General features: G+C 40.4%; 1 protein-coding gene across 1 annotated transcript in view; it reads right to left on the bottom strand.

The window, feature by feature from the left end:
- VAV3 (vav guanine nucleotide exchange factor 3) overlaps window positions 1-16,911 on the bottom strand; it is a 414,102-nt gene that overhangs the window by 223,592 nt on the left and 173,599 nt on the right. Inside the window, exon 3 of the mRNA XM_065907662.1 lies at window positions 1,613-1,671. Coding sequence (XP_065763734.1) covers window positions 1,613-1,671 — 59 coding nt within the window. The remainder of the gene's footprint in view (window positions 1-1,612; window positions 1,672-16,911) is intronic.

Genomic DNA, 16,911 nt, shown 5'->3' with positions numbered 1-16,911 from the left:
ATGTCATATGTTTCATAAAAACAAGAGGACCCATCAAAATAACAAATAAGCACTAAATAATTATATTTAGTATAGGGAAAATATTTCATGTTGGTTTACAGATTAACTTAATACTTAGGACATTTAAGGAACATACATTTTTCAAATAATTTAAAATGTATGAGAAATGCCAGTTTCAAAATCCTTTTTAAAAATAAATATCTTGACACATTTTATTATATTCTTATATACAAGTTCATCATAGTAAAAACTGAAATTATAAAGAAGAGTAATTTAAAAGGAAAAAAAAACTTCTATGTATCCTTTCAGAATTAACCATATATAAACACATAAAAACATGCTATTTCAAAATCTTCTGCTAGCTTATAACAAAATATATGCTGACATGGAAAGATAATCATAAATTGAAGAGGAGATGACAGGGTATGCAACGTTTATCCAACATATAGACTCCCTCTGTAGAAAGCTGCCAAATTCATGGTCCATTTCTGAGAAAGGGTCTGCGGGGCATCCTCCCCAAGGTCACTATGCTTTGTACCCAAGGACTGGGCTGCCCAGCCACAGATGATTAAAGCTGTAGATATGCTTGCATCCCCTCTGTTGGAATCTGAATGTGAACAGAAAATTGGAAGCAACAGAAGACGAGACAGAGGTTCATAGAGCCCCATAACAGCTAGAGACAGTTATAGACCCCTGAGGAAATCACATGAGAAATGAGATCCATTCCATTTCCATGTGGCTGGTTGTGTGACTGCTGAAACTGCTTTTCTGTATTTCTAACATCATTAACAATACAACTTTCTAACTAAACTCACTTGAATATGCCGTATTTTAAACAGAAACGGCCCAACACAACATATGTATCTCCATTTCCATACTTACTGACTGCATAATGCTTCACTGCCTGGAAAAAGTAGAATTTAACCAATTTACAGTTGACCATTGAACAAGATGGTCTGACCTGCACAGATCCACTTATAAACTGACTTTTTTCAGTAGTACATACTATACAATCCATGGTTGGTTGAAACTGCTAATGCAGAGGAACAGCGGATGCAAAGTATCAACTGTAAGTTATACTCAAATTTTCAAATGTGTGGGCAGTGTGTGCCCCTAAAGCCCACACTTTTCAAGGGTCAACTATAATTCCAAGATTTCATTTGGTACCAAACTTCAGTAAATCTCTTGTACATATATCATTTTGGTTGACTGATTAATTCTTAAAATGCCTGAAAGTTGTGACTTCTTGTTATGGCTTATAGGATATAAACGTACTACAACATCTTTTAAAATATTTATTTAATTAAGCATTGTCTTAATGAATCACCTGTATAAAAATGTTAGAGGAAGTTAAAAACAAAATAAATGCACCAGTGATTGTCACCAGTAAACTGAGAACAATGTTTACCCAAGGTGTTTGATTCAACTCTACGAATAAGTTCTTACTTGCTCAACAAATTTCAAATGTCTATTGAGTACTTATATACTAGGTATTCTGAGTGAATGAGACGCAGTCCCTGTGTGCAAAGTGTTTTACAAACAGTAACTATTTGATAAACAATCACTTCACTGAACTGAACAGGACACATGAACCATAGAGAAACCAGCTTACCTGATTCCTGTGGCCAATGCTATAGGTGTGCGAGAAAGTCGCGATAACGTTTCTATTACCTAGGAAAAGAAGACAGGGTTTATTAGACAAGCATTTCAAAAAAAAAAATTTATTTTCAAAAACTAGTTTTACTAGCTAATGTTAACAACAGCAGCAGAAATGTAAATTTATAGATACCACAAAAGGGCAGAATGGGAAGAGCTATAACTGAGAAGTATAAACATTTGGGTTGTAATTTTTCCCTTGCCTTAACTTCATGATGCTAAGCAAATGACTAATCATTTGGTTTGCCGTTTCTTGACCAGAAAAAACAAGGAATTGGGCAAGGGAGTCCTGAAGGTCTCATATTCCCACTTCTACATGATCTGAAAGACCCTGTGTCCTCTTGCACTGTCCAAAACAGTAGCCACTAGACACAGAGAGGCTGTTTAAGTTTAAATGGATTCACATTTTTAAAACAAAAAATCAAGTTCCTTAGTTGGAGCAGCTACAATGCAAGTGCTCCGCAGCCCATGTGCCGAGTGGCTACTGCACTGGAGGACGCAGACATGAAGCGCTTCCACTGAGACAGCAGTTCACTGGCCGGCACTGCTTGTAGCACGCTGGTTCCCGGGGAGACTCTCCAGCCAGCCCATGTGAGTGCCAATCCTGACTTCACCATCCATGGGCCATGTTTCCTTAGACAAACTACTTAAATTCTTTGGGTTTCCGTTTTCTCATCTGGATACTGCTTACAATAATTTAGATTATTAATAATCCTTACCTTATTATAAGAATTAAAAAGATAATGCATGTAAAGTATTTATAGGGTGGCTATTCTTACAAATGCCAACTTTAAGGAAATTATCTTACTCTAATTCTAGAAAAAGATTTTCCTACATTACCTTAATTATCTGTATCTGTATCAAAAATTCTTTATAAAGATCTTCAGTACTTCACCCTCCATGTGTTCTGATAGAGCTTTAGCATTAGCACCTAGAAATTGTACCTCCCTTCCCACGTTTGTACCTAATAGCATCTCTTTCAAAAACTTAGTGAGGAAGTCAGTGAGCTAAAATGTATTTTTCTCATGAAACCACAGAGAAAACATAAATTGGTTTAAATTTATGTTTAAATTTAAACATAAATGGAAAGATAATAAATTGTCTTAACTCTCTAAACAAAATGTGAAGAGGTTCTACTACATAGTCTGTTCACAATGAGGGGGGAAAAAAAGGAGAAAAGGTAAAAATGTATCTCTAGGTTGAGGTAATCTTTGAATTCCTCAGTTCAAATATGGAAACGTAAAGTTTCCAGTACCAGGCTATTCGTAAGGGCATTAGCCACATATACACTTTTGTATCACCGAATTCAGGAGGCAGAATGCTGCTGTGGTTACAAACCGTGAACTGAGAACACTTGGAGCGTTTAGGCCCCACCTTTATCATATGGATAATAACAACCTGTCTCACAGAATTACTGAAAATTAAATGACACAATGCCTATCAAATGCCTGACACAATAAATGTGAACTGTTAATAATACACAAAATAAACGTATTATATACAAACGAAATTTAATCAAAACCTTTTATGCAATTTCTTCCTGGCTTAACTGCTGAAGCAAACAAATATAAAAATAAAACACCTAGGTAACACTTGATATCCTTAATAAATATTCCAGAATAAAGATAAAGCATCTTCAGTGAGTCTATAAGTTCAGAAGACCATAGACAAATAATAAATTTATCAGAATAAACTGATTTCATGATAAAAAATAGTCATTTGCTAAATTTCCAAAAATATGTATTATTTAGGGAAAAGGCTAGCTGTTGGAGAATTCCAGGATAATTTGTGAAGTAATATTGAGACTCATGAATTAACTACATTGGTGAATTTTAGCATGAGCCTTATGATGTGGTATGTTCTAAAGTTATGGGGTGAAGTCGGCTTCAAATTTGATTTTTTCACAGCAGTATCACTACTCAATAACAAGAGAAATAGCAACAGCATTGGTATAGCTATGTGTTTTACTACTTCTGTTATTTATTTTAATGCAAATGGTAAAACACCAAATTTACAGCCTGTTCCCATCACACAAGACTATATGTAGTTTGATTTTTTCCATACAATTGTCCACCAGAGGGAGCCAAACGATAGTCTATCATTTCACTGAGGCATTGAATGTAAGTATAAACATTTCTGAAAATTAACAAGCTGAAACCAATTCCTGTTATTTACTTAGAAGGACTACTTATTGCTATTCAAGGATAGAAAAATAACAAATATATAATGTCAGTGGATGAGACAGAAGGATAATATGTATCATGTCTTAAAGAGGCTCTCCAAGGACTATCACGCAGTTCTGTGTCTATCCTTATACATCAGGTCAATCCACCAACTCTAAGTTTAGGCAAAGCAAATAATAATTGGTCAATGTAGTGTTTTTAGAACAGTGTGTATTCTATAAAGGTGGGGTGTATCCGGATTTGGAATAGACAAATACACAAATTAATGCCAGATCCTCAAGCCGTCCAGGTGGAGAATGACCTGCTGTCAGAAACATCCATTCAAGTATATTTACAAAAGAAAATATCCCCTAGGACAGTAAGAAGACTGCCCTTGAAATGTCTTAATTTCTAAACTGTTGCATCAAATAGTGTGACATATGGACATTAATTCTCAGAAAGGAGATGTAACAAGTTAGAATATTTGCAGGTTAATAGGCTGACAACCAACTACTAAATCCACATCATGGATTTTCTTTCCCTACCTAAATTCATCCTTTGATAAGAAAAATAGCATTTATAAAGAAAAGAAAAAAATTCCAGAAAATAGGAATAAGAGTGACATGTGAGGAAGGTGGGAGAGTGGGCAGGGTTCTGTGTGTATGCTTTAAAAGGGTGAGCTAGATTCCAAAATTCACGAAGGATCATTGGACAAGTTTAAGGAAGAGAGCACGGTCAAAACCGCATTTTTAGAAGGTCACTCAGCAATGGGAAGGACAGACTGGAGTAGAAGGACTCTGGATAGAGACAGGGGCCAGGAGATGCACGAAGGGGAGGGCTCTCAATCATCCAGGTAAGAGACGAGAGGTCTCAGCTAAGACAGCAGTGGGGCAGCTGGAGAAGAGGTAGAAATGTGACATATTTAGGAACAGAGGCTGATGCTCCGGGGAAGCTGAAGGAGGAGGAAGCAGCCAGGACCATGTGGACTGGCTGCTACAGTGTGGAGGGGCCAGCTCCACCAGTGCCCACCCGAAAGCTCCAGGATACTCCAGAGCAGGAAGTTCTTGTTCTCTGTTCCCTCCAAACACCTGACTATGTTCATCCTGAACTCAGCCTGGCTGATTCCCACCCAGAGCCTTCTCTGACCATCTCCCTGCTCCAGACTGGGTTCTTTGTGTCCACACAGGACCCTGGACATCACTCTGCCCTAGCACCTATCACTTTGTTTAAAAATTTATCTAGAATTTAAAATATTTCAGAAGGACTCGTATTTATCTTATCAGATGAAATAATACAGTAATATGTAAAACTTGCACCCCCCCACCCATACACACACACACACACACAGCTCTCTCATTTTCTGCCTAAAGGAAACCCGAGGTAAGAATCTAGTGTGACTCCTGAAGAAATTTTTTTATGATCATTATTTTAGCTAATGTGTTTCTATTAACAGATTTTTCTACAAACATGCTTTTGTCATTTAACAAAATATCACAGATAGTGGTGTCAACACATACAGATCTTCTTTATTCATTTTAATGTTGTACCACATTCCAATGTGATATAACATAATGACTTAACCATTCCCTTGCTGGTGAGTTTTTTCAACATTTTGCTACAGCAATGCTACAATTGGCATTCTTGCCAAATACCTTTTCAATTGTGTGCAGGTATTTCTATAGGAAGGATTCCAAGATGGGACAGACTAAGGTATAACCATCACTCTTCAAAAAATTTGCACAAATTCACATCACACCTGAAGAGTGTGTAAGAATATAACAAGGTAGGGACTTCCCTAGTGATCCAGTGGTTAAGAATCTGCCTTGCAATGCAGGGGACGCAGGTCAGATCCCTGTTTCAGGACATCCCACATGCTGTGGAGCAACTAAGCCTGAGCACCACAACTACTGAGCCTGAGCACAACTACTGAGCCCAAGCACCACAACTACTGAGCCCACATACCATAACTAAGACCCAAATAAATATTTTTTAAAAAGAACATAACAAGGCATTCTAATGACCTGTTCATTTGTCTGTCTTTCCCATCCAACAATGGAGAACACCTTAAGGGCAAGGAAGTTGCTTCTTCACTGTTCTATTCCCATCACTGAGCTCACAGTCAGGTTCCTACAACCACTTAATACAAAAATATTTGTTGCTGAAACGAATGACTAATACTTACCTTGCAAAACTGTTGTGAGGATTAGGGATAATATGTGTAAAGATATGTAAAGAGATTAGCCTGCCACAAGTGAGGAATGAATGAATAATTGAAGAAGAGGTCCATTATGAAAATTAAATATTAAGTATGAGAAAGAGTTGCTTATCTCCTCAAACCTAGAGACAACATACACAGTGGCACTCCTCCATCAAAATCTCCCCCTAATGATACTTTTTATCTAGGTTGAGCTCTTTATTTTTCCATCCATCCCCATTAGTCAGTTTAAAGCTGTGAAATAAAAAGTTTACAAAAACAGAATGGCAACACTGTATCCTAATAAAGCTATCCATTTTAACTCTTCTCTTCATGAGACCTTCTGGCTAATTCTCACCCTCTGCTAATCTAGCACGTTTAGCACTGTTGATGTAATTTGTGAGGAAAACAAGTGAACTGTGCAGAACCACTTTGTCATAGCTCCTTTCAAAGTCCTTTCAAAGTCCTGAGTTAAGGAAGCCGTGGACATAGAGAAGAACAAGAGGAACCATGGGGACCAGCACACAGGTCCGCCAAGAAATGCAAATTAATTATGGATTTACCTCCTTCAGTTATCTACCCTGAACCTTGCTCTCTTAACTCTCTCCCAGAGCAATGAGAAGGCGCTGAAGATTCCTGAACAGGGAGCTGGATGCAACGGGAATTCCTGGGGAAGTGTGCCTTCCAGGAAGGCAGGTTCTGAAAGGGCAATCAGGTGGCTGCAGGCTTGAGCCCCACGTGGCAGACAAGCGTGGCAGCCCCAGAAGGTTCTGCAGCATGAAGCTGCCGCCTTGCAACCGAAGCCACAGACAGGGACACTGCACCACGGTTCCTACAGGCTCAGAGCGAGTGCCCTGTGGGGTCGTGGGGGAAAGAGCCAGGCCCCAGAGGACACAATTGGGAGTGTGGGCCTGCTCGTGCTGAGCTGGGTAATTCAAACAGAAAGACAGGCCTGTAGATTAGCTCAGGGCAACCAGAAGCAGCCCGGAGATCTGGTTTTACCCAAGCACACTCTTCTCTGACCATGAAACCTTACTCTAAACCCAAGCAGACGCTGAGTTTCAGAATAACAAAATATCTCACCTTCTCCTAAGAAATCAACAGAACTCATTACCTTAATTTTCTTTGCATTTCTAATCTCATACAGTAAATTACCCCATTAGGATACAGTGTGGCTTAGGGCCATTTCCAGCAACATGTTTACATCTTTCTTTCCTAAAATACCTGGTTGTTGCTTTGAATACCATAATTACTGAGCACCTTTTCTATGGGGAAAGCAAAGCAGTACAACCAGATAAAATGAACAAAATATTATTTCTGTATCAAGAAAATTACGAACTATGGGAACTACATCTGCATTTTTGCAAAAGAGTAGAGCATCTATATGGGCTCAAGTGGGTCCAAGTTATCTTGTGCAGGTCTTGATACTAATCATAAATGCAAGAATTATTCTATATACATTATTCTGAGGTCTCAAAAGTGCTATAGAGAAAAGGAACTTCTCTTTAGGAAAGCAATATACTAGACTGCTTACAATGCAAGCCTAAGACTCGTATTTTCTGGATTCTAAATCCCAACTCCACCTCTCACTAGCTGGGCATCCACTTAGGACCATCCCATACTTTTACTGTTATTTCCCAATGCCATTGTTGCCACCATCATCATTGGTAAAGTAAGATTTGATCTTTGCAAAGCACTTTTGAATATTAAATGTGATATCTTCCTCCGTTATTATATGATACAAAAGAAAACTTTCCAAAGGCTGGGAATATATTTAATAAATTATGTTGTACATTCCAGTACATGATAGCCAATGTTTGTTAATAGCTGCCAACAGTTGCTAAACTGGTCTAATTATAACACTTTCCTCTTTAAAAATGAGGGCTGTGGATGTAAATATTTTTCTTTTATTTAGTGTTCATTTCCTGCTTCTCTGTAATTAATGTTTAATCAAAATAATCAAATAAAAATACCAACTCCTGTCATACAGAAGTATTTCTAAGAGCCTGAAAACAACTGCATTTGACCTTGCTACAGTGAATTTTAGTAAAAAGCAAACAAACAAATGTTCCGGCCCAGTCTGCTCATGAAACACTAATAAGGACCAGAATCACATAGAGCTCATATGGAATTAAAACAGCTCTAAGAACTGACAGTACAGAGGGAGGGGCTCAGAGATCAGCTCCTCTGAGTCCCTGTTATCTCCATACTCACTGCCTCAAATAAATATAAATACCTATAAAACTCTTAAAGGAAAACAAAGGCCGAACACTCTGTAACATAAAGATGACAGCAAGATCCTCTATGACCCACCTCCCAGGGTAATGACAATAAAAATAAACAAGCGGGGCCTAATTAAAATTAAAAGCTTTTGCACAGCAAAGGAAACTATAAACCAGGTAAAGAAATAACCCTCAGAATGGGAGAAAATATTAGCTAATGAAACAACCGACAAAGGATTTCTTTCCAAAATATATAAGCAGCTCTTGCAACTTGATGGCAGAAAAACAACCCAATCAAAAAGTGGGCAGAAGACCTAAACAGACGTTTCTCCAAAGAAGACATGACTATCGAGCACATGAAAAGATGCTCAATACCACTCATTATTAGAGAAATGCAAATCAAAACTACAATGAGATATCACCTGACACTGGGCAGAATGGCTATCACTAAAAAATTTGGAAAGGGTGTAGAGAAAAGGGAATATGTTCTGAAGAGGGCATGGAGAAAGGGGAACACTCTTGCACTGTTGGTGGGAATGTAAACGGATAGAGCCACTGCAGAAGACGGTATGGAGATTCCTTTAAAAAAAAAATAGGAATAAAACTACCATATGACCCCACAATCCCACAACTGGGCACATGCCCAGAGGAAACTGTAACTGAAAAAAAAAAAACCACACATGTACCCCAAGGTTAATTGCAGCATTATTTACAATAGCTAGGACATGAAAGCAACCTAGATGTCCATCGACAGATGAATGGATAAAGAAGCTGTGGTACATATATACAATGGAAGGTTACTTAGCCATACAAATGAATGCATTTGAGTCAGTTCTAATGAGGTGGATGAACCTAGAGCCTATTATACAGAGTGAAGTAATTCTGAAAGCGAAAAACAAATATTGTCTATTAATGCATATATAGAGAGCCTAGAAAGATGTTACTGATGAACCTATTTGCAGGGCAGCAATGGAGAGAGATGCAGACACAGACAACAGACTTGTGGATGCAGAGGGGTGGGGGTTCCGGGGAGGAGCAGGTGGGACGAATGGAGAGGGTGGGATGAATGGAGTGGGATGGATGGAGAGAGCAGCATGGAAACATATACACCACCATATGTAAAAAGGAGAGCCAGCGGGAACTCGCTATGACTCAAGAGAATTCAGACTGGGGCTCTGTGACAACCCAGAAGGGTGGGATGGGGCGGTAGGTTCGTATATATACGGCTCATATATATATGGCTGATTCATGCTGATCTATGGCAGAAACCAACACAACATTGTAAAGCAATTATCCTTCACTTAAAAATAATATCCATGTAACTAGAGTGCATCTCTCATTTATTCACAATTTCAGGACAAGTCCTTAGGCTGGATTGCCACCCCCAACCACTTGGCAATCCTCCCAACTCCATCCTACAGAGAAATTCTAGAGCCATCACCACAGTTTATTCAAGTGATCCTTAATTACTTTTTTTCCATTTATTTTTATTAGTTGGAGGCTAATTACTTTACAATATTTTAGTGGTTTTTGCCATACATTGACATGAATCAGCCATGGATTTATATGTGTTCCCCATCCCGATCCCCACTCCCACCTCCCTCTCCAACCCATCCCTCTGGGTCTTCCCAGTGCACCAGCCCTGAGCACCCGTTTTATGCATCCAACCTAGGCTGGTGATCTGTTTCACCCTTGATAGTATACTTCTTTCAATGCTGTTCTCTCAGAACATCCCTAAGTCACAAACTGCTTTGATAGTCTGATGAAAGTTCTTGGTTCTTTCCTGGGGTTGGAGGGGTGGGGAGGACCCTATATACAAATATGCACATACACATTAAATATATAAGTCTACCAAATTCTGAAATCCAGGTCTTGAAGACCATTCAAGAATTTCCTAGATTTTCACTCAAACTCCTTCTTTGCCTATAAGAAAACCAAAGTGTAGAAAAATTAACTAGCTTGTCCAAGGTCAAAGAACCAATAGCAGCAGAACCCAGGTCCCTTATCCTCTACCCAGGCTACTGATCTTTCCAGTTCACCCTCCTGTCTATGAATCTCCTGCATTTACTCTGTGAACATCTATAGAATACTCACTACGAGCTAGACACCCGATCCATTCCGTATACTGAGGATAACAAGATGGAGATAATTCCTACTCTCAGAAAACCCAGCAGCTGTTGGCAAAGACCACAAGGGTGATTAGTGAGAACAAAGACCTAGTGTTTCAAAGTACATCTACAACCCAGAGGAGAGAGAGGTCAGCTCTCCCCTTCAACCTGAAGGATAAAGTCAAGGAGGCTCAAAAGGTGACCCTAAAAGAGGGGACCCTAGGCTAAACCTTGAAAGACGAAAGAGAATTTCTTGGACTGTCTGCATGTTAAGTGAGGCATGGTGGGTGAGAAACACCACCGTCTGACCCCATCCCCTCCATCATCACCTGTTCCAATGAGAACATTTGCCCCTTACTCTCTGAGAAGATCTTAGTAGTTGCCATTTCCTGAATCATAGTTTCCTTATCTGGTTGATAGTGAATAGTTTTCAAGTTCTAAGGGACAAGGTCACTAAGCAAATTTTTTTCTAAACCAAACAGACCAGTTCTTGTTGTGGGAGGCATTTCCACACCGCTGTCATCTTGCTCTCTCTGCAGTCTCGGCCTCCACACTCTGTATCAGAAGATCCAGCAGCACATCTTCTCTCCAAGCCTGTTTCTGCTCCCTATTCCCAAGGGGCCCACAGTCTCACTCCTCTCCTGCACCTGCCCAGACACCCAGGAAACTCTCCAGACTGACACTTCTCCTACACACCCTATCCTAGCAATTCACCCTTTTAAATGTCTCTCAGTCCAATCCTTCTCTCTCCCAGTGCTCCTGCCTTAGTCCAGGCCCTATTTCTTGCCTTGATTATTGAAAAAGCCTTCCAGTTCGTCTCCATGTCTTCAACTTCACTCCCTTCAAATTCATCTTCTGCTTGGCGACCATAGAGGCTGTATGAGTTTCAGAACTGTCCATCTGAGTGCACCACCATCACCACTATTCACACCTTAAAATTCTTGAATGTGAGCCCTCATGCAGGGATTGACTCATTTAGCTGCACACTCAGCAAACCTCACTTGAGCTGGTCTGCTCCCTTTCAGCCTTATTCTGCCTATTCTCCTCATATTTCCTGTTCAGCCCTGTCCAATCACTTTGCTGGCTCTGCTCTAGATAGATTCCAGAACCACACACATAAATTCTAGCAGGTCATAAAACTCACTTTACTATAATTCAGAGAGATAGTTTCAAAATGAACACTTTCAAACTCAAGGGCTGGCAGAAGAAAAGCAAACTGGCACCAGCCATGCTAATTTTCTCACACCAAGTAAAGAGAATTTACAACTTTTCTTACACACTGTTCTAACCATCCCCTGGGTCCAAATACCAAAGCAGATGAAACCTGAAATTCATCAGTGCAGAGTCAGGAGTCTGGAAGCACAACTCTCTAGTTAGACGCAAACATAAATACTGCTTCTCCTGTATTTACAGTGGTCTGTTAGGATGTGTTGAACTTAGTATGCAAATAATAAAGAATTCAATTATTTGTATGCAACTAAAAAATACTTTAGTTTTGAAAACATAATTGTATTTGCAAATCATTTCTTGCCTTAACACAGAGATACAATCTACAAAGACTGTGTGACACTTTTAACATGTTCACTACCACAACAGAGAGTTTAGTTGTGGACCCTGTAGGTAAACACTGATTACTCACTGTACAATTATAGTTATGACTCTAGTTCTGTACTTGAGGTTGTAGCAGTGTCATTACCAGTTCCCTGAGAACCCACTGTGGCTTTCACACAACTCACTTTAAACAGACGTGTCCTATGTGTGAATACCAGGCCGGAGAAGAAGTTGTTTATGTGATCAGAAATAGGCTGGGAGAGTTCTATGTTTCTTAAGGGACTTGGAAATAGAATGAGTTTTCAAAACTGCCCACAAATCATTCAGCTGGGTCAAAGTGAACATATTTTCCAAGCCCGGCTCACTTTCAAAGTCACGCAGAGATTCCTGCTCTTTGGCTTCCTGTTTGCAGCATGCTGCCCACACGGCTATTCCTTCTTTAAAGGATGAAACTGACAGCCTGGAGCACAGAACAAGCAGGCAACGCCGCCAGGATGACAGGCCCGACTGTGGAGCAGAACACACCCCTTTCTGCCAGCCTGGAGATGCCTCACCTTTAGTCCCAGACCCAGGTCTGCTCCAGAAATGTCTGCAAAAGTTATCCTCACATTTCAAATCACCTAACAGAAACTGCACCTCTGCCTACAGGGCTATGTGAACAAAACGACAGTCCTTAAATGTGGCTTTGTTCTGGCTGGTTTGGTAACACTGGCCATTTCATACTGCTTAGGAGTACTTGTTTTCATATGCACTTGGACAGTTAAAAAGCAGGTAAACTCATTCTTTATTATGTTATAAATAGTTTTTTTTCTAGCCAGAGGTGATAAACAGAAATATGTGAGCCACATAAATAACTTTAAAAGTCTAAGAAACTGCATTAGAAAAAATTAAAAAGAACACAGCAATATGTAATCAAGACAAAAAGAAAAAAAAAGACTTTTATATACATTTTTTATTCTAAATCTTCAAAATCTGGAATGTATCTGACAGTTAGGCATATATAATTCAACCAAGGCATATTTGAGTGCCCAAGAGTCAGATGTGGTTAATGGCTGTAGACAAGTGTTAGTTGCTCAATCATGTGCGACTCTTTGCAACTCCATGGACTATAGTCCACCAAGCTCCTCTGTCCATGGAATTCTCCAGGCAAGAATACTGGAGTAGGCAGCCATTCCCTCCTCCAGAGGGTCTTCCTGACCCAGAGACTGAACCCATGTCTCCTTTGTCTCCTGCACTGCAAGCAGATTCTTTATAGTCTGAGTCATTGGGGAAGCCCAATGGCTATAGACAAGTCCAGACAAAAACCTTCTGAGTGCTCACAGTATAAAGGAGAAGGAATACAATCCATAGCAAAGAAAAGGACCGGCCAAACCTTTCACTTCACAGATGCAGTTGGTAACTATGAGTGATACAGCCCCTTCAGACTCGCCAGGTTGATGCGCTCAAAACACAGCCAGAGCCTACACTTCCGGAGGCCCAGGGTCCATTTTAACAGGACGAGGAGAGTGCTACAGAGACCAGGAAGGGAGTGGGGAGCCCTGGGGGAGGAGGAAACTGCTCCTCCACGCAAGTCTTCTCTAGTTCACACTTTCCTGCCATCTCTAAGTGCCAGTGTTTAATCATTCTCTCCACCTGTCAGTCTGACAGTCACCCATCGGGACATTCATCACCTACCCCAGACTCCACCCCATGAGACTCACCGAAAGTTGGGCAAGTCCTCTGCCCACAATGTGCTCACAGTAGGGCTGGGAGACAGACAAGCAAACCATCAGAGAGATGCAGATAAACCATCACACCACTGATAAGAGTCGTGGAGGGATGGTGCACAGCGCCAGACTCCAGGGGAGGCTTCTTTTAGGAACAGACAGAGGAGTTGAGATCTGAATTTCTCATAAGTTTGTTTTTCATTTTTATTGGAGTATAGTTGATTTACAACATTGTGTTAGTTTCAGGTGTAAAGTGAATCGGTTACACCTATACATATACCCACTCTTTTTTAGATTCTTTTAAGCAGACACTTCATTCCAGCATTTTTCATGCAAAAGCATTCATGTTATCAGTGTGTGTGATAGCCTAAATGTTTGCATCCTCCCAAAATTAATATTTTTAAAACGAATCCCCAGTGTGATGGTACTGGGCAATCGGGCCTCTGGAAAGTGAGTGGGTCCTGAAAGCTAACGGGATTGGTGCCCTTATAAAAAAGACCCCAGAGAGTTCACACTCCTCTTCCTCCACATGAGGACACAGCAAAAAGATGTCTATGAACCAGGAAACAAGCCTCACCAGAAACTGAATCAGCTGGCACCTTGATCTTGGACTTCTCAGCCTCCAGAACCATGAGAAATTTCTGTTGTTTAAAGCAGAAATTTAAACAGGTCTATGGCATATGGTCACAGCATCCCAGATGGACTAAGAAAATGTCTAACATCTTCCCTTCTTTCCATTTATTTTTCTTTCTCATGAACAGGGAAGACAGTGAGTTCCAGAGATCCATAAATTTACCAGTTTGTGAGCCAGTCCGCACTGTGGTAAGAGTCGGCCACCAAATGTCTGCCTCCAACAGGAACTTCTCCCATGTAAGGAAAGTAACCCTCAAAATTCTCCAAGCTAGGCTTCAACAGTACATGAACCAAGAACTTCCAGATGTTCAAGCTGGATTTAGATAAGGCAGAGGAACCAGAGATCAAATTGCCAACATCCACTGGATCATCGAAAAAGCAAGAGTTCCAGAAAAACATCTACTTCTGCTTCATTGACTAGGCTAAAGCCTATGGCTATGTGGATCACAAAAAACTGCAGAAAATTCTTAAAGAGATGGGAATACCAGACCACCTTACCTGCATCCTGAGAAATCGGTATGCAGGTCAAGAAGTAACAGATAAAACCATACATGGAACAATGGACTGGTTCTAAATTGGGGAAAGAGTACATCAAGGCTGTATATTGTACCCTGCTTATTTAACGCATATGCAGAGTACATCATGCAAAATACTAGAATGGATGAAGCACAAGCTAAAATCAAGACTGCAGGGAGAAATATCAATAACCTCACATATGCAGATGACACCAACCTTATGGCAGAAAGCAAAGAGGAACTAAAGAGCCTCTTGATGAAAGTGAAAAAAGAGAGTGAAAAAGCTGACTTAAAACTCACCATTCAAAAAACTAAGATCATGGCATCCAGTCCCATCACTTCATGGCAAATTGATAGGGAAACAAGGGAAACAGTGACAGACTTTATTTTCCTGGGCTCCAAAATCACTGCAGATGGTGACTGCAGCAATGAAATGAAAAGATGCTTGCTCCTTGGAAGAAAAACTCTGACCAACCTAGACAGCATACTAAAAAGCAGAGACATTCCTTTGCCAACAAAGGTCCTCTGTAGAGTCAAGCAATGATTTTCCAGTAGTCATGTCTGGATATGAGAGTGGGACCATAAAGAAAGCTGAGTGCCAAAGAATTGATGCTTATGAACTGTGGTGTTGGAGAAGACTCTTGAGAGTTCCTTGGATAGTAAGAGATCAAACAGTCAATCCTAAGGAAATCAGTGCTGAATATTCATTGGAAGGACTGATGCTGAAGCGGAAGCTCCAATACTTTGGCCACCAAAATGATGTGAAGAATTGACTCAACGGAAAAGACCCTGATGCTGGGAAAGATTGAAGGTGGGAGAAGGGGATGACAGAGGATGAGATGGTTGGATGGCATCACTGACTCAATGGACATGAGTTTGAGCAAGCTCTGGGAGTTGGTGATGGACAGGGAAGCCTTGCGTGCTGCAGTCCATGGGGTCACAAAGAGTCAAACAGTTGACTGAGTGTCTGAACTCAACTGAATCAGACTTGACAAATTACAGTGCAATTTCCCTTGCATCCTTAGGTGGGTTAGATCCAGACTGCCAATGGCCACAGAGAAGTCAGAACTCCATCTGACAGGTCAGAGAGTTAGGCAAGTTGTTTGAGCAGTGCAGTAACATTTGGATTTGCTTTCTAGGATAATGTGTTGGCAGTTCAACAGATTAAAAGAGAAGCATACTGCTGGAATAGAGACTAGAGAAGGGAGACAACTTAGGTGACAAAGCACATAGCAAGGCCCAGGGCACTTAGCTGTGGAGGAGGGAATACATTCAAGGGTATCCCAGAATGCATCCAAGTAAGGTAAGACAGCTACACAAATGAGGTTCTCAGATGGCTCAGATCCATGTTTCTCAACACCGGCTGAAAGTCAGAAACACCTGAGGAGCTTTTGAAAAACACCCACATCCAGACCTCGGTTTCATAAAATATGACTCCAACAGCCTGCGATGGGGCTCCAGCATCAGGACTTCTAAAAAACTTCCCAAGTGATTACGATATATGTGAGTGCTAAGTCGCTTCAGCCATGTCCAAGTCTTTTGTGACCCTATGGACTGTAACCCACCAGGTTCCTCTGTCCATGGGATTCTCCAGGCATGAATACCGGAGTGGATTGCCATTTTCTACTCCAGGGCATCTTCCTGGACCCAGGGATTGAACCTGCGCCTCTTAAACCTCCTCCATTGCCAGGAGTGTTCTTTACCTCTAGCACCACCTGGGAAGGCTGGGATGAAAACCACTCACTTGGATAAAGGACATGTTTTTAAATCCCTAAAGTCAAACAGAAACAGTAATTTTTTAATCTTTAATTTAGCAAATAAATATTTTTTGTAATTTCTATTGAGTTATAATTTACATAACAATTCAATTGCTCTACTTGGACAATTCAAAGATTTTTGGTATATTTACAGAGAGTTGTGTGACTATGACCACAGGCCATAGAGGTTATATTTATTTTTTGGGCACAAGGCCCGTGGGATCTCAGTTCCCTGACCAGGGACTGAACCTGTGCCCCCTACACTGAAGTGCGGAAACTTAACTGCTGGAGAGCCAGGGAAGTCCCTAACAAATAAGCAGTAAGTGCCTAAAACAGGCACTAAATTTAGTGCTTAGTTTCATTTGCTCTCGTAAAATCTATGAGTTCTGTGACATTCTAATGTTAAT

The sequence above is a fragment of the Muntiacus reevesi genome, chromosome 1 (assembly GCF_963930625.1).
Source record: "Muntiacus reevesi chromosome 1, mMunRee1.1, whole genome shotgun sequence".
Lineage (NCBI taxonomy): Eukaryota > Metazoa > Chordata > Mammalia > Artiodactyla > Cervidae > Muntiacus > Muntiacus reevesi.
The sequence above is the reverse complement of the archived record's forward strand: the minus strand, read 5'-3'. Positions and strand labels throughout refer to the sequence as shown.